The 25,695-nt window shown below is 63.3% G+C and overlaps 2 protein-coding genes across 4 annotated transcripts; both read left to right on the forward strand.

The window, feature by feature from the left end:
• The first annotated feature begins 855 nt into the window (after positions 1-855).
• PPP6R1 (protein phosphatase 6 regulatory subunit 1) lies at positions 856-21,315 on the forward strand. 3 transcript variants are annotated; one of them, XM_045163541.1, is made up of 24 exons: positions 856-1,373; positions 9,995-10,227; positions 11,267-11,453; positions 11,548-11,685; positions 11,779-11,844; positions 13,088-13,200; positions 13,281-13,394; positions 13,500-13,662; positions 13,750-13,902; positions 13,993-14,127; positions 14,533-14,597; positions 14,695-14,810; positions 14,888-14,973; positions 15,095-15,184; positions 15,251-15,348; positions 17,254-17,311; positions 17,394-17,569; positions 19,788-19,906; positions 19,981-20,131; positions 20,211-20,281; positions 20,434-20,515; positions 20,766-20,876; positions 20,952-21,023; positions 21,173-21,315. In XM_045163541.1, exons 2-24 carry the CDS (start codon positions 10,001-10,003, stop codon positions 21,174-21,176), a joined length of 2,595 nt encoding a protein of 864 aa, XP_045019476.1. In that variant the 5' UTR covers positions 856-1,373; positions 9,995-10,000; the 3' UTR covers positions 21,177-21,315. The 3 variants fall into 3 exon arrangements, with proteins under 3 accessions (XP_045019476.1, XP_025125452.3, XP_045019477.1); XM_025269667.3 differs by lacking the exon at positions 856-1,373 and adding an exon at positions 1,403-3,935; XM_045163542.1 differs by lacking the exon at positions 856-1,373 and adding an exon at positions 4,632-5,185.
• Positions 21,316-22,635: 1,320 nt separating this feature from the next.
• Positions 22,636-24,879, forward strand: TMEM86B (transmembrane protein 86B). Its single transcript, XM_006064007.4, has 3 exons — positions 22,636-23,033; positions 23,306-23,558; positions 24,177-24,879. The coding sequence occupies exons 1-3, from the start codon at positions 22,983-22,985 to the stop codon at positions 24,557-24,559; spliced, it is 687 nt and encodes a 228-aa protein (XP_006064069.3). The 5' UTR covers positions 22,636-22,982; the 3' UTR covers positions 24,560-24,879.
• The last annotated feature ends 816 nt before the right edge of the window (positions 24,880-25,695 follow it).

Genomic DNA, 25,695 nt, shown 5'->3' on the forward strand with positions numbered 1-25,695 from the left:
ACTTTACTGACGTGGTAATCAGCAAGTGCAGGTAGAAATGACAAGGATTAAAGCAAATAGAAGCTACAGATGTGAAGCACAAACGCATGATTGACATCCTTGAAATACAGAACAAACTAGAATAGGATTCAACAAAATGTCCCTGAAACAGGAAAGGTAAATATGCGTGTTTTGTTGTTTTTTTTAAAGCCGCGTCCTTACAAGCACTTACAGCGCCGATTCTGGCCTGTATCATGGAAAGCAAGGACTATGAAAACTGAGGAAACTGAGGCTCCGAGCTAGATGGGACCTTAAAGACTATGGATCTAAAGTCTAGGAGAACCTAGACTTAGAACCTAAGCTTAATGTTAGAGGCTAATTGTGCAGCAGCTGCAACAGTAAAGACACGGGCTGGGCGAAGGCCTGTAAGTGGGACTGAAGTCAGCCTGAAGCTCAAAGAAGGCAGACGTCGAGAAAGATCGAGGCGGCACAAAAGCTACTGGCCGGGGTTGGAGACAAAACCCTAGCTGGATTCCTCAGGAAATGACCCTGGAGCCAAAGCAATAATGTGATTGGAGGAGACAGACTAGCGGGCGAGGGGATAGAGAAATCCTGGAGCAGGGTGGACTTAGGAACGGAGTCGCAGAGAAACGCTGCCACTGTGCAGCGGGGCCTGCGCGTCGGGTGGCCCAGGTTTACTCTGGGAGAGACCGTTGGCACAAACCGTCGCGAGCGCTTTTGCGGCGGCGTTGCTCTGGCTGGGCGTGGCCCGCCGCAGCTGGCCGGGCGCGCACGCGCACTGCGGGGCCCGGGCGCGCGGCCTCCACACACCTGCGCACCGAGTCGCCGGCGGGAGGGCGGGGCCTCCTGCGTGCCCCCGTACCAGGGGGATTGTGGGATAGTGGCGGACGGAGCCGGGCGGCGGAGGCCCTGAAGCCGACTGCAAAGGCCCGGGACCTCGCCGCTTTGGGGAAGGGGGCGGTGGAGGAAGTGGGGTTCGGCTTCCGTCAGCCGTTGCTCAGCACTGCGGCCTGTTGGGACCGCGGAGTAGGACGCCTTTCCTGACCGGCCCTTGCTTTCCCGCGGGGCGCCAGGCCGGGTAAACCGGGGCGACTTCCCAGCGGAGGGCCTGCGCGGGCCTCGCGACCCCACCAACCTTCCTCAGCCACCTCGCCCGCGGGCCCCGGACCCCCGCCCGTCCGGCGCTGAACCCCAAAACTCTGGAACTCGTCGCACGAGGGCCCCCCTAGGCCCGAGACGCGTGCTCGAGCCCCCGCCGCTGCCCCCCGCCCCCACATACCGGGTCCCTGATCGGGGCCGGAGCCGCCGGTGGCGGGGCGGGGGGGGCGCCCCGATGAGCCCGGAGTGCGAGGAGCCGCCGCCCCCCCGCGCAGGTAAGCGGGCGGCCCGGGACCCTCCCCGCCCCCGAGAACACCGCCCAGGTACCCTCGAGTCTCCTCACCCCTTCTTCTTCGGACCCTTCCCCTCGTCCATGAGGGCTCCCCAGCCCTGGTGTTTCCCCCTCAGCCCCTCGATTCCCTTAGTTTCTCCTCCTCAGCCCTCTTGTCTCCTAGTCTCTCCCCTCAGGCCCACCAAGACTCCAGGTGTCTCTCCTTCAGCCCTCCAAGTCTTTTAGTCTCTCCCCTCAGCCCCCCAAGTCTCCTAGTCTCTGCCCCACCCCGACCCCAAGTCTCTTAGTCTTTCCCCCTCAGCTCCCCAAGCCTGTTAGTCTCTCCCCCTCAGCCCCTCTTAGTTTCTCCTCCTCAGCCTCTCAAGTCTCCTAGTCTCTCCCCTCAGGCTATTCCGTCTCCCCTCGGCCCACTAAGACTCCAGGTGTCTCTCCCCTCAGTCCCCCAAGTCTCCTAGTCTCTCCTCCCCGACCCCAAGTCTCTTAGTCTTTCCCCCTCAGCCCCCCAAGCCTGTTAGTCTCTTCCCCTCAGCCCTCCAAGTCTCCCCCCTCAGACCCCTGAAGTCTCCCAAAGTCTTCCCCTCAGCCTCTCAAAAGTTTCCTAGTCTCTCATTCAGTCTCAGACCCAAAGTCTCTTAGTCTTTCCCCCTCGGTCCCTCAAGACTCCAGGTCTCTCCCCTTGGCCCCCCAAGTCTCTTAGTCTCTTCTTCTCAGACCCCAAGTCTCCTAACCTCTCCCTCTCAGCCCTCCCAAGTTTCCTAGTCTCCCCCCTCAGCCCCCCAAGTCTCTTGGTCTCTTCCTCAGCCCCCAGATCCCCTAGGCTCCCCCCTCCAGCCCCACTTCCTTCCCCTTTCAGTCCATACCCCTGCCTCAGTGTCTCTTTCCCACCCTCGCCTCCTCTGATTCTGCGGGCTTCCCCTCTGGTTTCTTAGTCTCCCGCCCGGCCCCCCGGGGCGCCCCCTTCTCTCTGCTCCTCCCACCCTGGCCCTCCTTGGCCTTCCTCTGCCTGCCTCACCCCTCCTCCCGAGGCCTGCCTGGGAGATCCATGGCCTCAGACTGGCACCCTGGGGCTCAGGAGACTCGAGGAGCGGGGCTTCCCCTCACCCTGCCCGGGCGCGGCCCCTGTCTGTGAGGTGAGGCCTGCTGCCGGCGCGGAGGGAACAAAGGCCGGGGGGACAGTCACAATTGCCGGTGTGGTGAAGGGGCACCTCAGGGCGGTGTGGGGGCCGCCGCGGAGCTACCGGGGAGACTGGCTCCGCGGGTGGCTTTTTCTGTCGAGGAAGGATGAGTAGGAGTTGACAGATGGAAAGTGGGAAGAAGGGCCTTCCGGGTGGAAGGAACAGCACATGCAGAAACGTGAAGGTGGGAACCCAGCCCCGCAGGCTGCGGGAGAGAGGGCGGAATGCCTTGGTGGGGCTGCTTGCGGGGCCCTCGGGTCTGTCTTGTTCGGTGATGCACACGCTCGGACATCCGTGCTGAGGACACAGATGTTACTTACCGGTCACACCAGCCTGAAAGGCAGGATGTTTCTGGAAGGAAGATGTGTTGTCAGGCATGGGGCGGGCTTCAGAGTTGCAAAGAAACTTCGTGGGGTGTAGAGAGGGTTTTCTCTGGTGGTTCTGGGGATTCCGTGTGCCGTTTGTAGAAGCCTGCAGCACAGGAAGTGCTCCAGGGTCAGCAGCTTTTAGGTTATAACTCAGTTTGGGATTGTCTGTTGCCTGGGTTCTCAGCCGGGGTCGGGGGTGGGGGGATGGCAGGTGGTGGTATCCCCCAGGGGACCTTCACTAAGGGCAGCGGAGATGGTTTCAGTTGTTACAGCTCAGGATGCTGCTGGCAAGTGGTGGGTGAGAGCTGGGATGCTGTGGGGCCGCCTCCAGGGCAGAGGACAGCCCAGTTCAGTGTGCCTGAGAGCGGTGGACAAGCCCGCTTTCCTGCTCGGGTGTTAGGTACAGTGTGGCTCACCTGCTCTTTTGCTCTTTTGCTACCGTGAGTGCGTATGCTGAGTTGTGTACTTCGATTTCCTTTTGTGTTTTTGGTAGTTAGTGTTGTGGGGCTGCCTACTGTTTCTCTCCAGTAGGGGAGAATCTGCTGGTCTCCACCCACCCACCCACCCACCCAATGTTTTTTTTCCAGGATCCACGGCCAAGTGACCGTAGTGGGTCACCGGCCCCTTCGGAACTTTAATTGCAGAAGTACTCTAGCCAGGGGGCCTTGCCTTAGGCTCGGTCCTGGGAAATTGGCGTCCTGCTGCGGGAGGCAGGTGCCTGAACAGGCAGGTCCTGTCACCGAGCGCTCCGAGGCCATCACAGTGTGACCACGGAAGCCGTGGAAGTGTGGAGCAGGCCTCTCACACAGTCAGGGGAGGCTTCCTGGAGGAAGTGGTGTCTGTGCTGAAGCCTGAAGGACCCAGGAGGACCGACCTAGTCAGGCTCGAAGAGCTGGAGGGAAGGCAGAGGGAGCAGCCGAGCCAGGGCAGAGCGAGGGCGCAGACGAGCAGTCAGGTGTGGCGGGAGTGTTGAGCGCCATGCGGGTTGCCGCGAGAGATGAGGTGAGAGAGGCCTGGACGCCTTGGTAGAGACTCCCGCCTTCCCTGCCTCCCCAGCTCCTGCAGGGTCCCTGGGCAGGCACAGGCCCGGGGGTGGGGACACACTCTCTTTTCCAGGCTGAATCAGGGCGTCCCTAGAACACCGGTTTTGTGGATTTTCCCAGGGGCAGGGCAGTCTTTGCGAGGTGTCTCAGGAGAGACCGGGGCTCTGAGGCCGCAGAGCCTGGCGAGGCAGGATGGGAGTGTAGGCCTTCCTGACTTTGAATCTCCCTGTAACACTCAGTCCAGCCCCCTGTTCCCGACGGGCAGTTTCAGAATCTCTTCACTGCTCTTTTCCCCTTTGAACCCCTGACTGATCCAGACGGCACCCCTAATGGCGAGCTTTGGGGCCCCTCTGCGTCCTCAGCCGCTATCCCGTTCTCTTACGTGTCTGATCGTTCCATGCCCTGGGTAGGAGCAGAGCTGCCACCCTACCCGGGCGAGCATGGTCTGGGGCCCCCAACAGCTGCCACCACCCCCCAGCTTTCCCGAGTCCCCGGGAAAGTCCCAGTCCATGGTCGCATGAGGCCTTGGCCAGGTCCCTCTCCTTCTCTGGCCTCTGTGGCCCCTACTTCCACGTGGGTGTCCCGCGGCTTACCTTGCCAAGTCTCTGGTGGGTCCTGATGTTACCATGGTCCCGTTGCTGGAATTGGAAGCCCCCCACCCCCATTTCACATTTGGCTGAGAGCTGATGGATTGCGGGGAGTTAGAGGGCGATGGTCTCACTGTCCTCTGACCTGTGGGCCCTGTGAAGGCGGGGGGCTGGCTAGCCAGCAGCGGGGTCTCCACGCCTGGCTGGCAGCTCGTTAGGGGCCTGTGGCCTGTGGTGGCTGAGGGCAGCGGCCGGCCCAGGATAGCCTCTCCCCGGGCTGGGGTTCCTCCTGAGCCACAGGGCATCTCAGGGGGCCACCCCAGGGCCCTCCCAGCGGCCTCTTCAGGCTGGATCTCCACTTCCGGGTGCGTGGGGCTAGGGCGGATGAGAAAGTGGCGGCACGTAAAGGACCAGCCCCCAGCTCCCAGGCAGGCAGGGCCGTGTGTGGATGGACCGCAGCGGCCGTGGGGGCGCTCGGTGGGGGCTGCAGCTGGGCCCTCACTGAGCCCGCGCCGGGCGGGGGCTGCCGGCTCCCGAGAGGGGCCGCTGGTGTCCGAGGCCTGAGAAGCACGCAGTGAAGCCGGAAACCTGGGGCGATGGTGCGGAGCTGGCGCAGAGAGAGGTAGTTTTCGTTCTTAATGGCTTCCTTTCTCATTTACAGTTTCCCCCTCTTCCGTTTGCAGCCAGAGTCAGGGTTTTCAAACGGTCGCTAAAAGCCAGTGGTATTCACTTCCGTTTTCTTGAAGTTTGCTAAAAGTTGCAAAGCACGGGGGTGGCAGGGTGTGGGGCACCCACCAGAGTATTTGAGTGAGCTCAGCCACCTGGGCGAACGGGCCGTCTTCCTTAGGGCTCCTGTTTTTAGCGCTGTCTCCCTAGGTGGTGGCTGCTCCTTCCCTCCTGCTCAGAAGTGTCCAGCTTTCAGCCTGGCCCCGGGGGCACCTACTGAAGGAGACCTGTCCTTTAGGACCACAGGCCTGACCCCGCTGTTCTCAGAACGTGCCCCTTCCTGACGGCTGGGCTCTGTTTCATAGACAAGGAGACAAGTGTGGTATGCCATGTCACTGTTAGAGAGTGAGGAGGAAACCCCTCTGCTGTCCACATCTAGGGCTTCCGGGAAGTTGACCATCAGGACCTGAGGCTAGGTGCATTGAGAGTGTGTGGCGGGGGAGAGTGTTTTTCTCTTTGGGGTGTTTTCTTTATTCTGTGTCTCCTGCATCTGCATCTTGTCCCATGTAGAGCTTGAGAACTGACTTTGGAAGGGAAAGGTACTGACCACCCCTCAGCTGCATCTGATCCTTGCAGCCTCCTCTGACTTTCAGAGGAGGACCTGAGGTTCTGAGAGTTTAAGGGACCGCCTGGTTTCTGAAGTCCCTGGAGTCCCTACCTGACTCGCCCCCCAGCTCAAGTCAGCTTTGGGAGGGAAGTCCTGCCTGTGGTCCAGGGCGGGTGGCAGGGTTGAGGCGGAGGACGTAGCCTGTGGCATCTGTGCAGGTGCTTTGGGTGCAGTCGGTGGGCCTCAGCCCCGAGGCTGTCCTGCAGCCTGGAGAGGGTGCCGAGGCCTGCTTCTGCTATGGCTGACGCCTGTGGGCCCCCTGCCCCTCGGCTGTCAGATGGGAACAAGAGCGGTGCTGTCCCTGGTCGTCTTGACGAGGGACACAGTGCTGTGCGGGTGCACAGGTTCTCTGCAGGCCCGTCCCCCGGCTGAGGGGGCCTGCTTAGTTCGGGGACCCCATGGGTAGTGAGGGTGGGGGGCACCTGGGCGTGTGCCCGTGTCTGCGCCTTCTCGCTCCAGCCTGGCCCGGCCCTGGCGGCGTGTCAGCTCCGGGCTTCTTGGGCACAGAGCAGGCCGAGGCCTGGCCCTCTCTCGGCAGCCTCAGGCAGCTTCGGTTCTGTTTGTTTTGTAACAAGTTGTGTATTTATTGGTTGCGCTGTCTTTGTTGCCGCATGGGCCTTCTCCAGCTGCAGCAAGCCGGGCTCCTCTCGTGGTGACGGGCTGCGGCCCCTCGTTGAGGAGCACAGGCTCCAGGTGAGCAGGCGCCCGTAGTTTGGGGCTCACGGCGCCGGAGGGCAGGCGCAGCGGCTCTGCGGTATGTGGGATCTAGTTCCCTGACTGAGCATTGAACCCGTTCCCCTGCATTGGCAGGTAGATTCCTATCCACTGTACCACCAGGGAAGTCCTGGTTTTGTTTGTTTTAGATGATAGGTTTTTTTTTGTGTGTGTGGGGAGATGTAATTTGTGTAATGTCATATATGACAGCCATTTAAACTACATGATTCAATATCTAATCTATTCACAGAATTGTGCAACCAACAGTCACCACCATAGATTTTTTAAAGTGAGTTATAGTATCAAATAAAATTGTGTACAGTTGATTTTAGAACTTTTTTTTTTAAAAAGAACACCCCTTTCCCAAAAGGAAACCCCAGACTTGCTAGCAGTTGTCTCCCTCCATCCTTGTCTTGCCCCTCAGCTCCTAAAAAACACTAGTCCCAGTTCTGTGTCTACAGATTTGCCTTTTCTGGATGGAAGTTTAAATGGAAGTATGCGATATGTGGGCCCTTCCCTGGTGGCTCAGACCATGAAGAATCAGCCTGCCAGTGCAGGAGACGTGGGTTCAGTCCCTGGGTTGGAAAGATCCTCTGGAGAAGGGAATGGCAACCCACTCCAGTATTCCTGCCTGGAGAATCCCATGGACAGAGGAGCCTGGTGGGCTACAGTCATGGGGTCACAGTAGAGTCAGACATGACTGAGTGAGCGCACGTGCGCGCACACTCCTTCCACGTGTGGTCTTTGGTGGCTGGCTTTGTTCGTGCCACCGGGATGACCTTTTGATCTCTCTGGTCTTCTTTTGTCCTCACAAAAATCTGCGATTAGAAAGAGGTGGTGTTCTCATCGGTGGGTGTGCCTTGTCCCTTGGGCCCAGACAGCGGCTGCCCCGTGCAGTGGTTCTGGCCCCATGAGCACCCAGCTCAGGAGACCGTCCAGGCCCGCTGTCTCTCCAAGTGAGGAGGGTGGGCCTGGGGCCCAGGCAGAAGTGGGGATGGCCCTCGTGCACTTGCGGGCTCAGGGCGCTGCCCGCCTGCCTTTGGGAGCAGTGTCCCCACTCCGATACAGGGCCCCGTGTTCAGCACCTGGAGCAGCCCACTCTCCTCCTCCCCTTCCCAGCCTGCCAGCCCCCCACCCCACACCACCTGGGCTAGTTTACGGGGGCCCATGGGTGTGGCTGGGGGCGTCCAGGCGGGAGCAGTCCCCTCTATTGCTGCCCTGACAGGTCTGTCAGCCTCCTGCCTCAGGAGCAGGGTTCTGCCCTTCAGTCCTGGTTTCCGAGCTCGTGTCCCCCACGCGGTGCTGTCCAAGGTGGTCATGGCCGCCAGGCAGGATGGGTCTGTGGTTTGTACACAGCCCGCGGGGGACGTGCGGGGTGCCTGCTCTACAGATCTGCAAGGCTGCAGTTCTGCACCCAGCCCCTCTGCAGCCGGCACCAACTGGGCTGGAGCGCACTCGCTGGCTCTGTTAGCTTTCATTGGGGTGGCTGAGCTCCCCTGCACTCTGAGAAGGGACTCCTGGGGCTCGGGCACCGCTCGACGGTTCAGCGGCCCTCAGACCCTGGTGCACCTCGGGTGCCTCCCTGTACAGTGGGGCTGGTTGTGGGACTCAGTTGAGGTGACAGCTGTGCAGCTCACGTGGTTTGCCCACTGCGTGTGTCCACGTGTTGTGCACATGTCCACGTGTTGTGCACATGTCCACGTGTTGTGCGCGTGGCGCTGCCATTCTCGCACCCGAGGCCTAGGGCTGGGGCGGTGACGGCACACGGGGCACTGCTCGGGGGCTTCGCTGGGACGGAGACACACCCCGACGTGGCAGTCTTGGGGCAATGTGTGAGGCGCCAGGCCAGAGCTCACTGGGAGTCAGGGCAGTCCAGGGGCTGTGGCCTGGGCTTGGCCCGCACAAATCGTTGGTCAAGGGGAGGCAGGTGTGAGAGCCTGGGGTGCAGACTTGGGCAGGACTGGGTGGGGGGCGCCCGGGGGGCCCTCTTGGGGCCTTCCGGGGTACCACATGCTAGGTGTGCCAGTCTGTGTTTCAGAAAAGCGTCCTGAGGTGTGGGGTGCAGGCTAGGGGGTGAGGCCTGGCACGCTGGTGGCCAGGCCCCGTGGGCATGGGGGCTCTCAGGTGACCCCATATCCTCCCCCTCCCCTCTCTGGGGCCCGTGTCTGCGCTGTCTCGTGAGGTCATAGCCCCTCCACTCTACCTGCAGGTGGCCAGGGCTTAGGAACCAGCCGAGTCCCGCAGGATCATTGCACATCTGGGGCCATTTTTTCCCTGTCGCTGAGAAGTTGTCCTGGGGGCCGGGGGGAGATGTGTGAGACTCCTGAGGAGGCTGGACGGGAGAGCTGGGTGTTGGCAGCCTCCTGGGGGAGCTGACGGTTGGAAGGCAGGCGCCCACCCTCAGCCGCTCGGCTCTGCCCCGGGCTCCTGCTCGGCTGGTGGGCGAGTCTAGCATCCTTCTCCCCCTCTGCTGCCCGTCCGGTGGGCGAGCTCTCCGCCGCTGTGATGGTGCCGGCAGGGTCGTCCTGGCCTCCGGGTCTGTCTGCAGCAGCCTTGGCCTCAGGTGGTCTTCAGGAGGTGGGTGACCCGTGAGCGCTGGGCAGTGCCAGCGTGGTGCTTGGGGGCCCAGCTGACCTGGGTGTGGTGGTCTGCCGTTCCGTGGGGTGACCAGAGCCCTCACCAGGGCTGCAGGCACAGCCCCAGTGCCTGGGGGGATGGCTGGACAGGGTGGCCTGGGAGCTGGCAGCCAGCTCAGGGCAGTTGTGCACCCAGGGGTCGAGGCTGGGGGCGGTAGAATCCCCAGAGGGGCAGCCAAATCTGCTCATCGTGGGGCTTGGACCCTCCAGGTACTTAGCGTGTGCTCCACCTGAAATGCTCCTGAGGCCAGTGCCGGGTGGGCGGGCCACAGCCACCGTCGTCCCGCGGAGGTGCTTCCCTGTCTGGTGTCACTGGGACCCGTCAGTGGCTATTCTGGGGCCCACCGCGCCCTCCCCTCCAACTTTTCCTTGTCCTGTCCTGGCACTGGGTACAGGGGTTGGGCCGTGTGTGTGTGCATGCGCACACAGCCTAGAGACCCTGCAGACCTCCCTCTCCCCCGCCTTGCACACAGCCTGGAGATGTCAGGCATCATGGGACACTTAATTTGTTGAGCAGATACAGGTTGAAGCGAGCCTGGGGCCAGAGGTTCCAGGACCAGCCCGGGTGCAGCCCAGATCAGGGGACTGTGGACAGGCCCGGGGCGGCTCTGTGCACCGTGCTGGGGCCTTGCCCCGGGCCCGTGTGCGGTCTTGCCCGGCGCTGGGCAGTGGGCAGCAGGTTGCCCGTGGAGTGGCCTGGCAGGCCGGGAGGCGGCCGGCGGGCCCCGCGTGACAGCACTGCCTGCAGGGCGCCATGTTTTGGAAGTTTGACCTGCACACGAGCTCGCACCTCGACACGCTGCTGGAGCGGGAGGACCTGAGTCTGCCCGAGCTGCTGGACGAGGAGGACGTGCTGCAGGAGTGCAAGGTCGTCAACCGCAAGCTGCTGGACTTCCTGCTGCGGCCGCTGCACCTGCAGGCCATGGTGGCCTGGGTCACCCAGGAGCCGCCCGCCAGCGGCGAGGAGCGGCTGCGCTACAAGTGAGCCCCCGACTTGCCGTGGACCTTGTTGGCCCCGTTTCTGCGGGACTTGCCAGACCTCCCCCGAAGGAGGGGTGGGAGGAGGCCCCCCGAGGACCCTCCCTCAGCAGTGAGGGGCGCGGGGGGCATGTGTCTCATTGTCCTGTCCCACCCCTACTTTATCTCCTGGTGGTTATTCAGTTGGATTTCTGTTCCTGTCTTGGAGCACAGGCGTGTGAGTGAGGACTGTCCCTCAGCCCCACGTCCTATCCCCAGTGCCAGGATGGTGCCCGGCCTAGAGGGTGTGGCTGTGCCCCTCCCACCAGAGGGGGTGCCAGGGAGGGTGGGGGAGGCAGGCAGGCGCTCTGCGGGGCACCTGTCTGCCCTGGTCTCTGCTGCCCCTCTCCAGCCCTGCCCCACCCATCCCAGACAGACCTCCTGGTTCCCTGGGTCACCCTCTGCCCGGCCCCTCACACTGACGTTCACACTGGGCCTCACAGGTCCTGCCTCTGTCCCTGGAGGCCTCGAGCCAGATGGGCAGTGGGTGACTCCTGCTCAGTTTGCCCTGTGTGAATTGGGGGCTCAGTGCAGAGGTGCCAGCCTCAGGGGGGCGGCCAGTGTCCACCTGTCTGCCACTACCCCCTCGTGTGTCTTCTCCCTCCTTTGCTTTGCTCACCTGGCTCTGTCCCCTGTCCACCAGCTTGAGTATGTCCCACTGCTCAGTTCTGACTCCTGTGCCCACCTGGCCCTGCGCTCCCCGTCCCGTCCCGAGGAACTCACTTGCCAGGGCCTGACAGCTCAAGAGGCAGAGCTGAGCAGGCTGGGGTCCCTGGGGCCTGGGTGGCACCTAGGCAGGCAGCCCTCCCATCTGGTGAAAGGTCCTCAGGGCTGGGGGGTCAGCCTGGACGGTTGGGGTCGGGGGACAGTGTTAGTAGGGGTGGAGTCCAGGCTTAGGGGGCCCGACGCTGTCTTGGGGGCAGGGGAGCTTGCATGGATCGGGACTGGGGGACGGAGCAGCCGGGTCCCCGCCACCTCCTACGCAACTCTGCTGGGTTGACAGGTACCCCAGCGTGGCCTGTGAGATCCTGACGTCGGACGTGCCCCAGATCAACGACGCACTGGGTGCCGACGAGTCCCTGCTGCACCGCCTCTACGGCTTCTTGCAGAGCAGCGGCAGCCTCAACCCATTGCTGGCCAGCTTCTTCAGCAAGGTCATGGGTGTCCTCATCAACCGCAAGACTGACCAGGTGCCGGGGCCGCGGGCAGGGCGGGCGGGCGGGCGAGCGAACGTGGGCTGGTGGGCCCGGGGGTCCTGTGCTCACCGACGGCCCGTGTCCTCAGCTCGTGTCCTTCCTGCGGAAGAAGGACGACTTCGTGGACCTGCTGCTGCAGCACATCGGCACCTCGGCCATCATGGACCTGCTGCTGCGCCTCCTCACCTGCGTGGAGCGGCCGCAGCTGAGGCAGGACGTGGTCAACGTGCGTGCGTGGCGTGGCCAGGCAGGGCGGGGCGGGGCCGGGCGGGGCCGGGCGGGGCGAGGCGCGGAGCCCTACCCTCTTGTCCCTCCGCAGTGGCTCAATGAGGAGAAGATCGTCCAGAGGCTCATCGAGCAGATCCACCCGTCGAAAGACGACAATGTGAGTGCTGCTGCCCGTGAGCTTCAGCCCCGTGCTCCCGTAAATGAGCGATGAGAGAGGGGAGGCTTCGGAGCTGTGGGGGGTGGGGGGGCTCCTGCTGAGAACAGGCGAGCGTTACGCTGCTGGACGGCTCCCCAGGAACCAGCTCCTCCTCCCAGGAGTGCTCAGGGCTCTAAAGACGGCCCTCTGACCTGGTCCTCACTGCCGCCGTTCCCCGGGCCCCCCTCCTCCCCTCGGGCCTGGTGACTCTTCCCATCTGCTTGGGTCAGCCCTGGTTGTCCTTCAGAGATAATGCCAGGGGCCCCACATCTGTCCTCCTGGCCCACTGGCTGGCAGAGCAGAAGTCCACATGCATGGGTCATCACCCCAGACACTCAGCCAGGGCCAGGCCTTGGGCAGTGAGGACCACCCTGCCTTCGTGGCAGAGGGACAAGGGGCGTCTGCTGGCAGCTAGGTGGCAGGGCTCGGCGCCGGGCTCTGAGGTACAGCAGTGGCCTGGGGGGCTCTGGGGGTCTGCGTGCTGGGCTCTGGCAGCCGCCTGCTGGGTTGGACTCAGGGTTCTGCTGGTGCTTCTCTCAGTTTATCTCACAGCACCTTACCCACACTATGAGGCTCACCCAGTGAAAACACAGAAGTGTGTTTAGTGCACACACAGGGTGGTGCAGCCTTCGTGACGCCGGTTTTAGAGTGCTCTTCATCGCCCCAGAGGAGACCCAGTCCCATTAGCTGCCGCTCCCTGTTCCCCACGTGTGGGCTGGGCCCCCGCAGACACGTGTCTGCTTTCCGTCCTGCTTTGCTGCTCCTGGTGGTTTCCTGTAGGTGCAACGCGTGATGCGTGTTTGCCTGTGACTGGCCTCTGGCATTAGCAGCATGTTGCTGTGTTCATCCCAGCTGTAGCGTGTTCAGTGCTTCATCCTTTTCTAAGGCCAAGCAGTGTTTCACTGTATGGATGGACCTCGGTGGCCTGTCCAGTCACAAGTTTGTGCATGCGTGGGTCACTGCACCCCTTGGCCACTAGCTATAGATGGCGTGTGTGGGGTTTGTGTCAGGGTCTCCTCTTCCAGGAAGTCGTCTTTGGTTTCCCTTTCGGCAGTCTCTCCTTTCCAGTGTCTGTGTTCTCTCCCTCCCACGTGTTTCCCGGGTCTGTGGCCCTCTGTCCTTGAGGGCGGGTACCCCCCTCCAGTGCGTGGGGCTTCCTGGCACCAGGGCGGACTGGGGTCCTCAGCTCTCTCTCCCTCCCCAGCAACATTCCAACGCATCCCAGTCCCTGTGCGACATCATCCGCCTGAGCCGGGAGCAGATGATCCAAGTGCAGGACAGCCCGGAGCCTGACCAGCTGCTGGCCACCCTGGAGAAGTGGGTTGCGGGGTCGCCCAGGCGTGGGGCGGGGTCGCCGTCCCGGGCCCTCCTCCCTGATGCCCCTGCGCCTGCCCCAGGCAGGAGACCATCGAACAGCTCCTGAGCAACATGCTGGAGGGGGAGCGGAGCCCGTCTGTCCTCGTGAGCGGGATCCAGGTGCTGCTGACGCTGCTGGAGCCCAGGAGGCCCAGGTGAGTGCCCCAGGCTCCCTCCCCGGTGTGTGTGCATGTGCACACGTACATGTGTGCACAGGCCACCTGTGTGGTTCACACTGCCCCCTGCCATGCCTGCTGTAGGTCCGAGTCCATGACCGTGAACAACTTCTTCAGCAGCGTGGATGGGCAGCTGGAGCTCCTGGCCCAGGCGACCCTGGACAGTGCCGTGTCCAGTGCAGGGGCCCTGCATGCCCTTCGCCCGCGTCTTGGCTGCTTCCACCAGCTCCTGCTGGAGCCGCCTGAGGTGGGCAGGGTGCTCGGGGGAAGGGGGCGCAGCCCTGGGGTCAGGGCAGAGCTGGGGCAGGAACCAAGCCCAGCCCTCCACCTGCAGCTGGAGCCACTGCGCACAACGTGGGGCAGCCTGGCCCCACCCCTGGGCAACACGCGATTGCACGTGGTCAAGCTGCTGGCCAGCGCCCTGAGCGCCAACGATGCCACTCTGACCCAGGAGCTCCTGGTCCTGGATGTGCCCAACACCATGCTGGTACTGGGGGCAAAGGACCAGGGTGTAGGGGGTGGAGGTGGGACGACGCCAGTGGAGCTCCTCAGAGCCAGCCTGTGCCCTCACCCCTAGGACCTCTTCTTCCACTACGTGTTCAACAACTTCTTGCATGCCCAAGTGGAGGTGTGCGTGAACACGATGCTGAGCTCCGGGCCCCCTGCCGACAGCGGCTCAGACACACCCCCCGAGAACCCTGTCGTGAAACACGTGAGCTGGGCTCTGGGATCTCGATCCCCTTTGGTCTCTGGGGGGCTCTGCTCCGGGTCTCCTCCTGCCTGTCATGTGCAGCCAGACCGCTCAGGGGCAGAGTCTTGGTCTCTTCTGGAGGTCCAGAGTCTTGGGAAACAGTGTCGTGCGAGGGTGGGGACTGGTGGAGTGGTGACCTTGGGGGCAGTGGGTGTCCGGGGGGACCAGGAAGGGTTCTCCCAGAGTGATGGCCCCGGCGCTCCTGGAGGTGCCTTCCTGGGTGTGGCCCTGGCCTCAGGGCGAAGCTGGAGCGGAGGCAGGCAGGGTGGCTCTGGGGCTTGCTGTGCCGGCTGAGTGGGCCCAGGACAGGTGAGCAGGGGAGGAGTGCCGTGCTCACACCCAGTGCACACCGCCCCATCCCCGCAGCTGCTGCAGCGCTGCCGCCTGGTGGAGCGCATCCTGACCTCCTGGGAGGAGAACGACCGAGTGCAGTGAGCAGGGGGTCCTGGGCGGGGGCGGGGGCGGGGGCGGGCGCGGGCGGCAGGGGGCGGAGCGGCCCGAGTCCAGCCCTGGCTTTCCTCTCTCCAGGTCCGCAGGGGGCCCTCGGAAAGGCTACATGGGCCACTTGACGAGCGTGGCCAATGCCCTGGTGCAGAACTCGGAGAAGGGGCCCAATGCAGAGCAGCTGCAGCAGCTCCTGAAGGGTGAGGGCGGGGCACACCTGGGGGCGGGCGGGGCAGGTGGGGCCTCCGTCCTCACATCGCACTGCCCCTTCCGGCAGAGCTGCCGCAGGAGCAGCGGGAGCGCTGGGAGGCTTTTGTGTCGGGCCCCCTGGCGGAGACCAACAAAAAGAACACGGTAGACCTGGTGAGTCAGTCTCCTGCGCCGGTTCTCCTCCAGGCCTCCCACCCCCAGCCCCGCAGCCCCAGCCTGCCGCAGGCCTTCCCGGGGGCCCCGCAGGCCCTGACCCCTGCTGGCCCCTGCCCAGGTGAACACGCACCACCTGCACTCCTCCAGCGATGACGAGGACGACAGGCTCAAGGAGTTCAACTTCCCGGAGGAGGCGGTGCTGCAGCAGGTGCGGGCAGGGAGGGCAGGGGAGGGAGGCTGTGTGCAGGCCTGCCCTGACTGCCGCCCCCCGCAGGCCTTCATGGACTTCCAGATGCAGCGCATGACCTCGGCCTTCATCGACCACTTCGGCTTCAACGACGAGGAATTTGGGGAGCAGGAGGAGAGTGTGAAGTGAGTGTGCCCCGGCCAGGCCGGGTCAGGCCGGGGCGCAGAGGGCTGCGAGGTGGCAAGTCAGCACGCACTTGCGTGGTGCTTGTCTGGCGTCCCCATGCCCACCTGGCCCAGGTCGGGCTCAGCCTGCAGGCTGCCGGCCTCTCACCCTCCGCCCCGGGCAGGAGCGGTGTGGGCATCCCGGGACACGGGGCTGGCTGCACACCCTCACAGACTCAGAACTTGTCTGCCTCCCCTCCCCTTCAGAGGCCTCGGCCAACTGGGGACGATGCTTTTCAGTGACCAGTTCTGATCCTCTGTATGTGTTGTACCGCACGTCGATATCGTTCTGATATCGCCCTGGAACTTTTTTCTTGATTGTCTGAATTTTCTGCCGTGGACATTGGTTGTTTTAACCGAGAAACAGTTAAGAGTTGTGGTGTTCTGTTGGTTTCACGAGCAGCCTTGTGATGGCCGTGGGTGGACAGTGAAGGGGAGGGCAGGCACCTGGGATCCGGAGGGGAGACTGGTGGGGAGCGGGTGTGGCCGCCCGCAGCCTCACGCTGGGTGCTGGGGTTGTGCACAGTGACCAGCGTGGCCAGTGTCCCGGAGCAGATGCGCCTGGGATGCCCGGGGGAAAGCGGCCGACTCCGCAGGGCGTGCCAGGCGGGGTTTCCCAGTCATGGCCTCGCCCGTGTTGTTGTGGGTAGTGTGTTGGGCCCCTGTCGGGTGTTGCCCAGTTACCTGTCAAGACCACCCTCGGCTCGTGGCTCAGGAGCACATCTGCAGCCAGGGAGACAGGGCGCCAGCTGCTGTCTGTTGTGCCTCGAGGCAGACAGAGACCCCTGGGAGCAGAAGTGCGACCTGTGTCGGCTGCCGCTCTACCTGGCCCGTGTGTGCTGGGAGGCCCCGGAGAAGACCCTGGCCGGGGGGCTCAGTGAGTGACCTGGGCACAGCTGGCTGCGCTTTTAGGACAAAACTGTCACCTCTTCCATCAAGATAAGCGCCAGTGAGGTGAAAAGCCTTAAATGTAAAAAAAAAAAAAAAAAAAAATCCTAAAGCCATGAAGCCTCCTGGAACAGAAAATATGTTTGCAAACTCAGGGCTGAAGGCGCTGCTCACCGGGCCTCCAGCCACGCCACAGCTGCTCCCTCCCCTGAGGGCGTTGGGGGACCTGCCTTGGTGGGGGTTGTGAGCCCGTCCGCCGTGTGCCAAGTCAGCCTGCGGGGGTTGTGAACGTGCTTCCTGGGTCAGAGACAGCAGGCGACAGGCTGGAAGCAGCCCTGTCACAGGAGGGGCCAGACCTCAGTGCAGACACGGTGCTCTCCCGCCCCGGGCGAGAGGCGAGCAGGACAAGTAGGGGCTGTTGGAAAGTGGCACAGTGTGTGGGTCGGAGTGTACACGGACAAGCTCTTTCCAAGGTGCGTGTCAGTACTTAAAGCGCGTGGATTCAATTCCTTCATCCAGGAGTGGCGCTTCTGGAGGCTTTCTGGAGGAGAGAGAGCCGAGCAGAGACTGGTGGGCATGTGTGGACGCAGAAAGACCGGGGGTGCGAGGTGGTGGTGGGCACAGCACTGCCCGTGATCCCTGGGCTCCCTGGCCCCCACCTGGGTCCTGCCTCAGGGACCTGTGTACCTCGAAATGAGTGTCTCACTCAGGTTACGCTCTCAAAGCCTGAAAGCCTAGCCTGCCCGGCGAAGTTGTGTCCCTTGTTTTATGAAGAGGAAACAAGGTGCAGGAGCCTTAGGCCTCGCGTGGGACCCCGCGGGACTGGGGGCACACGGGCGGGGCGCCTCGCCCTGCAGACGCCTGCTGACGGGGGTGCGCCAGGAATGGCTGCGGTTCACAGGCAGCCCTAGCAGGTGTGTCTGCTGGAACCGGGCCCAGGAGAGAGGGTCCCTCACTGCCTCTGTGCCTCCCCCACAGCGCGCCTTTTGACAAGACAGCCAGCATCACCTTCTCCCTGAGTGCAGATGACGACAACGTGAGCTGCCCCGACTGCTGCTGGGGGCGGGGGTTCGCTGCAGGCAGGTGGCCCGCCTCACCCTCCCACCCCGCCCCCGCAGCCCAATGCCAACCTGCTGGAGATCTGCTACAAGGACCGCATCCAGCAGTTCGACGACGACGACGAGGAGGACGAGGAGGAGGGCCAGGGCTCTGGGGAGTCTGACGGGGAGGACGGTGCCTGGCAGGGCGGCCATCTGGCCAGGGCAGGCCGCCTGGGCCAGCCCCAGGGCGTGCGGTGAGTCCCCCCACCCGCCGCCCCACTCCCTTCCTCTCCCCTCCTGCAGGTTCCCCAGCGCAGCCAGGCTGCAGGACCTGCAGGCAAAACAAGGAGAATGGAGTGCCTGTGTGATGTGGGGCGTTTTCAGTGTTGAGTGATAGAAACCCAATTCAGATGAGTTCAGGTTCAAAAGGAGTAACCGCTTGGTCCAGGTGTCAGTGGGGCCATCAGGAGGCGGTCTGGAGGCGGTCCTTCGGGCACAGCTTGGCCCAGTGGGGGCATCAGAGGCGGTCCTTTGGGCACGGCTTGGTCCAGTGGGGCCGTGGTCTGCCCACCCCACCCTCTACTCCGCTGTCCCCTGCGGCAGCTCTCTTGCATGTGTTCTTGCCGAAAGGGCAGTGGGGTGTCCCGTCAGCTCCCTCCTGTCACGCCAGTGAAGTAGGACTTGGCAATTGTCCTCGCTCACAGTCCAGCTGAGGGCCTGTGAGCCGTGTCCAGCCCTTTGTGCAGGCAGTGGCTGGCGCAGGAGCACTGACTGACTGCTCTTGGGCAGCACGGACTTGCCGGCGTGAACACCAGCTCAGGGCTTGACCCCTGTGACATATGACCGGCACAGAGACGAGGAGACAGGCCATGAGTGTCGGCCGCATGGGCCTCCCTCTGTGGCACCCAGAGGGGAGAGTGCAGCCCTCCCCGGGCCCCTGCTGGCTGCCCGCTGCCCTCCGAGGGTGACGCTCTTCTGACCCTTGCCCTTTGGGTTTTTGCCTCTTTATCCCATGAATGAGGCCCGTCCCTCAGGTAGGTGTGGTTGTACGTCACTTGCCATCTGCTGGGTGTGCCCTTTGTGACTGCCAAGTTGCTTTGCACTTACACGTGTCATTGCCAAATCCAAGGTCGTGATTCATCCCTGTGGTTTTCTTGGTAACATCAATTCTTAACGTTTAGGTTTTTGACCTGTTGTGAGCTAGTTTTTTAGGTGTGTAAGCTGGGGGTCCAGTTTCATTCTTAGGCATGGAAATACCCATGTCCCAGCTCATCAGTTGAAGAGACTCCCTGCTGGATGGTGTGTGCACCTTTGTCAGAAGTTTTTTGGCTGTTTGTGCAAGCATTTATTTTTAGCCTGTCTTTCCTGGCTCATTGGTCTGTACATCTCTATGCCAGCCCCACCCCACCCCCCTGATTGCATTGTACTGAATTCTGAAATTCAGTATTGAAATTGAAAATGTGAGCATCTAGTTTGTTCTGTTTAAAATTGTGTTGATCATGCTGGGTTCAGTTCTTTGAAATTCCGGGTGACTGTTAATTTCGGTAGAGAAAGCCGCCTGAGCGTCTGAGAGGGACCGCCTTGAGTCTGTAGGGCGGTTGGAGAGTGCTGCCGTTTTAACAGTATTTGGTCTTTCAGTCCATGCACTTGGGCTGTCTTTACAAAAGTTTGTTTAGGTCTTAGTTACTTCTGACAGTGTTGTGTAGTTTTCAGAGTATTAACTTTTATAGTGCTTTTGTTAAGTTTATTCCTAAGCAATACATTTAAATTTATTCTTAAACATTTTTGATGCAATTCTGAGAGAAATGTTTTCCTCAGAGTTATTTTGAAGTGGTTATAAGTGTATAAAAATACAAGTACACTGGTACACTGATTCTCGCAGAACTTGTTTGTTCTGGCAGTCTGAGAGGGTTCGTTGGTTTCCTGCACACAAACCATGCTTGCTGCAGTCAGAGATAGTTTTGCTCCCTCCTTTCCAAGTGGGAAGAGAAAGCCCCCGCATCACGCCCTGATCTTGGGGGCCTGGGGGCTCACTGTTGAGTGTGGCTTGTGGGCTCTGGAGACCATCCCAGGTATCCAGGGTCAGGAAGCTCCCTGCACCCTTTCTGTGAGCATCTGGCTTGTGAGCACTGTGCGGACCGTGGGGCAGCGTCTTAACGAGCCTCTGGGTTTCCTTCGCGGTTCCCCGGTGGACATGTGTCGAGTCTCGTGTCTGTCGGCACTTGCCCGTTAGGTTTGGGGCCCAGGAGGCTGCAGGTGGAGGAAGCGTGTGGGGTCAGCCTTCCCTGGGGGTAGGTGGTGAGGGGCCCGTTCCCGCCAGGCCCCCGCAGGGGGCACACTCTCCCTAGGCGTCCTCCCACTGCCCAGCGCCCCTCCTCCCGCCCCGCTCCTTGGATGCACCGCGGTGCTGGGGGCGGCGCTGGGGGCGGGCCACGCCCGCGCATCGCTGACAGCAGGTGCTCCGTGGAGCAGGAGCCGGGGCAGCACGGACAGCGAGGAGGAGGAGGACGACGACGATGACGACGAGGACGGCCGGGCCCGCGGCAGGCCCGGGCCCCCCTGCTACCCCAGTGCCGGCCGCCAGCCTCCGGGTGCGTGAGCGCGCGGCCTGGGTGCGGGCAGGGCCCTGCTGTCTGCCTCTGCGCTCACAGCTTCCTGCCCCCAGGCCCCAGCTGGACAGCTGCCTTTGACCCAGTGCCTACGGACGGCCCGGCCGGCCCCCAGGACTACAGGGACAAGGAGCCCCGCGGGGAGCATCCAGACCTCCTGGCCCCGAGCCCGACTGGCCCTGCGGCCCCCAGCACCTTGCAGCTCAGGTGAGGCCTGAAACAGGGCCAGGGGCCTGGGGCGCCAGCGCCCAGCCCAGCCACCCCTTGGGCTCCTCTTGCCTCCTAGGTTTCAGGATCCTGCCCCCGCCTCTGCACCTCAGGAAGCCACAGACGGCAGCAAAGCAGCGGAGCCCACGGGTGAGCCGCCCCGCCTCAGCCCCGGTGCCCGGCCTGCCTACCCTTCCCTGCCCATCCCGCCCTCAGCCCCGGTGCCTGGCCTGTCCATCCGCCCTGAGGAGGGCGCTGGTGCTCGGCTTTCTGAGTCTCACTGCGAGCCGGTCTCCGCACAGGCCCCTGCCAGGCCCTGCTCAGCGTTGGGGACCTCCAGGCCGGCCTCAGAGGGACACGCTCCGCCCCCAGCTCCTTGGACAGGTGCCGACTGCTGGGGGTGGGCCTAGAAAGCTAGCCTCTGGGGAGGTGGGGGTTGCTGATCACCGGCCGTCCCCACCTGCAGGGCCCTGGAGCGCAGAGCTCCCACTCAGCCCTGAGGTGGGAGGGCTCGGTCGGATCAGAGAGGGCAGGGGGTGTGCTCCGACCTGCAGCTCCTCCCGCCACTGGGCGGCTCCGAGGGGACCTGGGATGTGAGGGCGTCTTTGACGGTAACCCCGTGGTCCCCCTGCAGTGCAACCAGAGACCCTGCTACCTCTGTCCCGGCCCCCGGGGCCCACCAGCCCCCCCAGACCCCAGAGGGGGAGAAGAGCCCAGAGTCCTTGGGGCTTCCCCAAAGCCAGAGGTAAGCACAGTGCGGCGGCAGGGGCAGCCGGTGTTCCGTGGGAGCGCTGACCGCTCGCTCATCCTCTCCCCACAGTGCCCTGGCCCTCCAGCCACTCCCGATGCCCAACGGCTCTGCCCCCGGAGGCCCAGCTGCCCCGGGCTCCCAGTGAGTGTGGGCGCTGGGGACGGAATAGGGCAGAGCCGGAGGTGGGGGCTGGATGGAGGTGGGGGCTGGATGGAGGTGGGGGCTGGATGGAGGTGGGCGGGGCTGGCACTGGTTTTGGTGCTTCACAGCATCTCCGTCTCACTTCCAAGGTGACTGCTTGGTCCGGTGGTGGCGGCCACACGCTCCGTGCTCTGCGTGGACCCTGTCCGGGTGAGGGCCGGGCAGGTGCCACAGAGGCCCTGTCGCCCATAACCCACCCCGCCCCACCCACGTCCCGGCTGGAGTCCAGGAGGCTGGCGCCCGGGAGACAGCCCCCACCCCCCCATTGCACTGAGGAAAGAGATTACGGAGATCTGTCTCCTAGAGTAAAAGATAGAGTGGGCTAGAAAGGAGAGAGCGCGCGCGAGAGAAACCTATATTATATATTATATATATATATATATGTATCTGAAGGGAGCAGAGTGGGCACGCGGGGAGCCAGGAAGAACGCAGGGCTGGGCGGCAGCAGCGAGGCCTTCACCCAGGCCCACTGGGGCTGCTGTGGGGGGTCCTGAGGTGACCACCACTCTCCCATCCAGCCGTGCCCCCATCCTGCGGTGCAGATGCCCACACCCACACTCAGCCTTTCAGCTCAGGTCCATCTTGGGGCGGGGGGGGGGGGGGGGGGGTGGCCCGAGTGGGGGTCGTGCCTTTGCCTAGCCCCCTTGCCCCGGACCCTGCACTTTGACCCAGGCTGGGAGCTCTATGACTCTCCACCCGGCTCAGCCAGCTGTGAGGGAGGGAGCTGGGTTCCTGGTCCCAGGGGCCTTCCCTGGACATCCCCCCAGGACCCTGCCGCACTCACCGAGATCTCCATCTCCCACCGAGCCCGGGCGGGGACCTGGCTGGGGTCCCATTCCTCCTCCCGAGGGTCTGGGTGCAGCCCAGCTGCCAAGTGCCCTTGTCCCAGCCCCTCTCCCCAGGCGGGCATGAGTGTGCGCGTGTGTTCGTGCTGAGCTTCTGTTTCATATCGCAAATGTAAACAAATAAAGGACAGTTTAAGACTCGTGCTGCTCAGACCTCGAGTTCGGGGACATGGGGTCGGGGAGCCTGAGCTGGTCCCACACCGGGGCCTCCTGGGTGGGACCCTCAGAGCATGGAATTAGGGTCCTTGGCCTCTTTGCTCCGCTGGTGGTGGTAACTTCTGCTCAGCTGGGAAGGGTTTCCTGGAGGAGGCGCTGAGCGCTCCTTGGTGCCTGGCCCCAACCCGCGTCCACACACACACAGGCTCCGGGTGTTGTGGTGGTGGGCTTCCTGCCGGCCCTTTCTCAGCCCCATCACCCGCATGCCCAGAGCCCTTTCCCCTTAGTGAAGCAGTAGGGGTTGGGGGATTGGGGGCAGCCAGCCAAGCCAGACGAGGCGCCCGGGGTCCGTGGCTTCTGGCGGAGACCGGCTGTGCTGTGCACTGTGGCTGGCTGGACGCGGGGAGCCGTCCCTGGAGCCGCCTGTGGGCTAGCGCACTGCCCAGTGCCGCAGTGCCGCTGTCGGCTGGGCAGGCCTTCCTAGAGCGGGGGCGGGGTGGGGCGGGGAGGGCTCCTGAGGGACGGCCTGTCCCTGGGCTCTGGCGTCCCCCGCCCTTCCCCCCTCTCTCATAGAGGAGCGGCCCTTGGAGTTCTGCGCCCCCTTCCCTCTGAGCCGCCAGGCGCAGCCGGTGGGAGGGGCGTGGCGGCCAGGCTCCCTAGGCAAGGAGGAAGCCAGAGGCAGGGGCCGCAGAGGGTGAGATACCCTGGGGTCCCGCGGGGGCCGTGTTAGCGGTGCCAGGCAGGACTGTCCCAGGGCGGGGCAGCATCTCCCTGAGCCTCTTATCAGTCCCAGAGTCCACAGGACGCTCCTGAGTTAACGTGTAACCACACGTCGTCCCCACCACCCTCAAAGCCAGCGGTGCCCACATGCAGGCCACTGGGGGGGCCGCAGGCCGACATGGACGCCCGGAAGGAGGGGCTGCTCCGGAAACCTCACTTCTCAGCTCAAGTGAGCGCCGCCGAGCTGGGAACCGGGCCTGGGCTCCTGGGAACCCAAGTGACCTGGAAGAATCGGGGGTGGGGGGAGGGGGGACAGGTTCTGTGAGCCTGAACGTCCTGGTGCCTGTGTGGCTGCCCCTTGCCCTGGGCAGCATGGCTGGGGTCCCCGGGCAGGGCTGGGCCTGGCCCCCAGGGGCCTGGAAGGCTCTAGCAGGGGGCTGGTCCCGGGAGCTGGGGGCTGGGCTGCGTTGCAGCCGCTCAGAGGCCCCCTTACCCCCGAAGCACCCACAGCCGCGCATGGGCCTGGGGCTGTTCCCGTTCTTTCTCGCCTGTGCCATCTACGTCCTCGTCCAGAACTCCGCAGACCAGCCGCCCTGGGTCAACGTCCTGCTCAAGATCCTGCCCGTCCTCTACCTGGCGGGGTTCCTGAGGACCGCGCACCCCGGTGGGGGCTACCGCTCGCTCCTGCAAGGGGCCCTGCTTTGCTCGGCCGTGGGGGACGCCTGCCTTGTCTGGCCTGAGGCCTTACTCTACGGTGAGAGTGGGTGACAGGATGTGTTGCCTTGTCCCTTTTGGACGCCCCCCCAGTGGGTGGAGGGTGGGATACCGTGGTGGAGGGGCGACTCCCCAACAGAACTCCCTGGGGAGCCCACGGCCGTGAGAAGACGCATCCAGACCCCGGACCCCGCGCCTCCCACATGGGCGCGGGCGGCGTTCCCCGAGGCCGCGTGAGCGCGCAGGGCTCGTGGTCTCGAGCACGCTGCCAGAGGCCAGCCTCACCGGGAAGGGACGCCTGAAATGGGACGCGTGTACCAGGCAGGTGCCCCTGCAGGCAGAGGGCTAGCAGGTGCAGGAGCCGGGGTGCGTGCAGCCGCCGGGGCCCCCGCAAGCTGGGGTGTCCGTCCGCGGGCGGTTCGGAGCAGAGCTGCATGGAACACGGTGCGCGCCTGAGGCGGTTTGGAGGCCAACGGCCAGAAGAAGGGACGGCCGAAGAGGCCACCCTGGGAGACGGGGCGGTACGGCCAGGGTGGGAGCTGGCGCCGGGGGTCCGCCCTCTCCCTCCGGGCGAGGGCGGCAGGGTTAAGCCAGGGAGCAGCACGCTTAACCAGGCGCCGCCAACCCCCCTCCCCCCCCCCACCGTTGTCTCCTGCAGGCATGGCTGCCTTCGGCCTGGCCCACCTGCTTTACCTCCGGGCCTTCGGCCTCACGCCCCTGAAGCCTGGCCTCCTGCTGCCCCTCCTCCTGGTTTCCGTCCTCTTCTTCCTTCTCCTGCATCCTCATATCCCACCCCAAGTGGTCTGGCCCCTGCTGGCTTACTCCATAGTCCTGGTCGCCATGCTGTGGCGGGGCCTGGCCCGGGGCGGGAGTGCCCACTGGGGCGCCCTGCTGTTCGTGCTTTCGGACACTGTGCTGGCCTGGAACACCTTCACCTACCGTGTGCCCCACGGCCACCTGCTGGTCATGACCACCTACTACTCGGCCCAGATGCTCATCACCCTGTCGGCCTTCCAGAACCCCAGGCTCAAGTCCCACTGATTCCCGGCTGAGGTGGGCAGGCGCCCACCCTCTCTCTTCCTGCAAGGACCTGGGCCCCAGTGAAGCCAGAGAAACAGCCCTGGGGGCGAGAGCAAGACCCCCAGACTCCAGTCTGCCGGTGCCGGTTCATCTGGAGACTAAACCGTTCCTGGAGTTCTGAGTCCACTGCCTTCCCTGCGTTCTGATTTCCAGGCCCTCAGCCAGACCCATGCTGGGTCCCCCCAGCCCCTGGCCTACTTCTATGACTCCAAATGCTCTCCGCATGTCGTGGCCTTGATTTATTCTTCTGTTGCTTAAAGTAAAGTGGGCATTGAACCGCCGACATCACCGTTCATTTGGGGAGGGCTGATCACAATGACAGCAAATAAGTCATTTTCCTCCCCCCACCCCCCGCACAGAATATACCATTTTAACCACTTTTAAGCCCATGATTCAGTGACAGTACATTAGCAGGGTTGTGCATTGAACAGTTGCTGCGGGCCCTCCCTTGGGAACACGTGTTTGTGTGTACAACGCAGTGATGTTAACTGTGCCCACAGCGGGCTGCTCGTGGCCCAGTCCTGGTGCCCAGGACTTGGGGGGGGGGTGGCATAGAGTAACCCCCCTCCCCAGGGCCCTTTGATGGCGGCGGGGATTCATCATATTCATCGTGTCCATTGTCCAGATGAGGATGTTACTGAGTTGCGGTCAGGAGGAGGCTGGCCAATGTTAGTTTCCTGTGGCTGCTGTCAGAAATTACCATAAGCTGGGTGACTTAACAGAAGTTAAACCTCACAGTTCTGGGGGCCACAAGCCCAAATCCCCAGTGTCAGTGGGGGTGCCCTCTGTCCAGGGCATGCTTGGGGGAGGGTCCTTCCCTCCCCCCCAGCTCGGGACAGCCCAGCCAGGCTTCCCGCAGTGGTCTCCCTCCGCGAGGCTGCCCTCCCCTGGGGACACCAGCAGTTGGATTGAGGGGCCCACCCTAAGTCCAGGGCGATGTCATCCCGAGATCCTTAACTTGATGACATCTCCGAAGACCCTGTTCCTAAACAACATCACATCCATGAAGGCCTGGGCTCAGAACTTGCACACGTCTCTGGGGGACCACAGTTCAGCTGACTGCAGTCACACCCAGTATCAGGAGAGGAGAGGGCTGA

The sequence above is a fragment of the Bubalus bubalis genome, chromosome 18, assembly GCF_019923935.1.
Source record: "Bubalus bubalis isolate 160015118507 breed Murrah chromosome 18, NDDB_SH_1, whole genome shotgun sequence".
Lineage (NCBI taxonomy): Eukaryota > Metazoa > Chordata > Mammalia > Artiodactyla > Bovidae > Bubalus > Bubalus bubalis.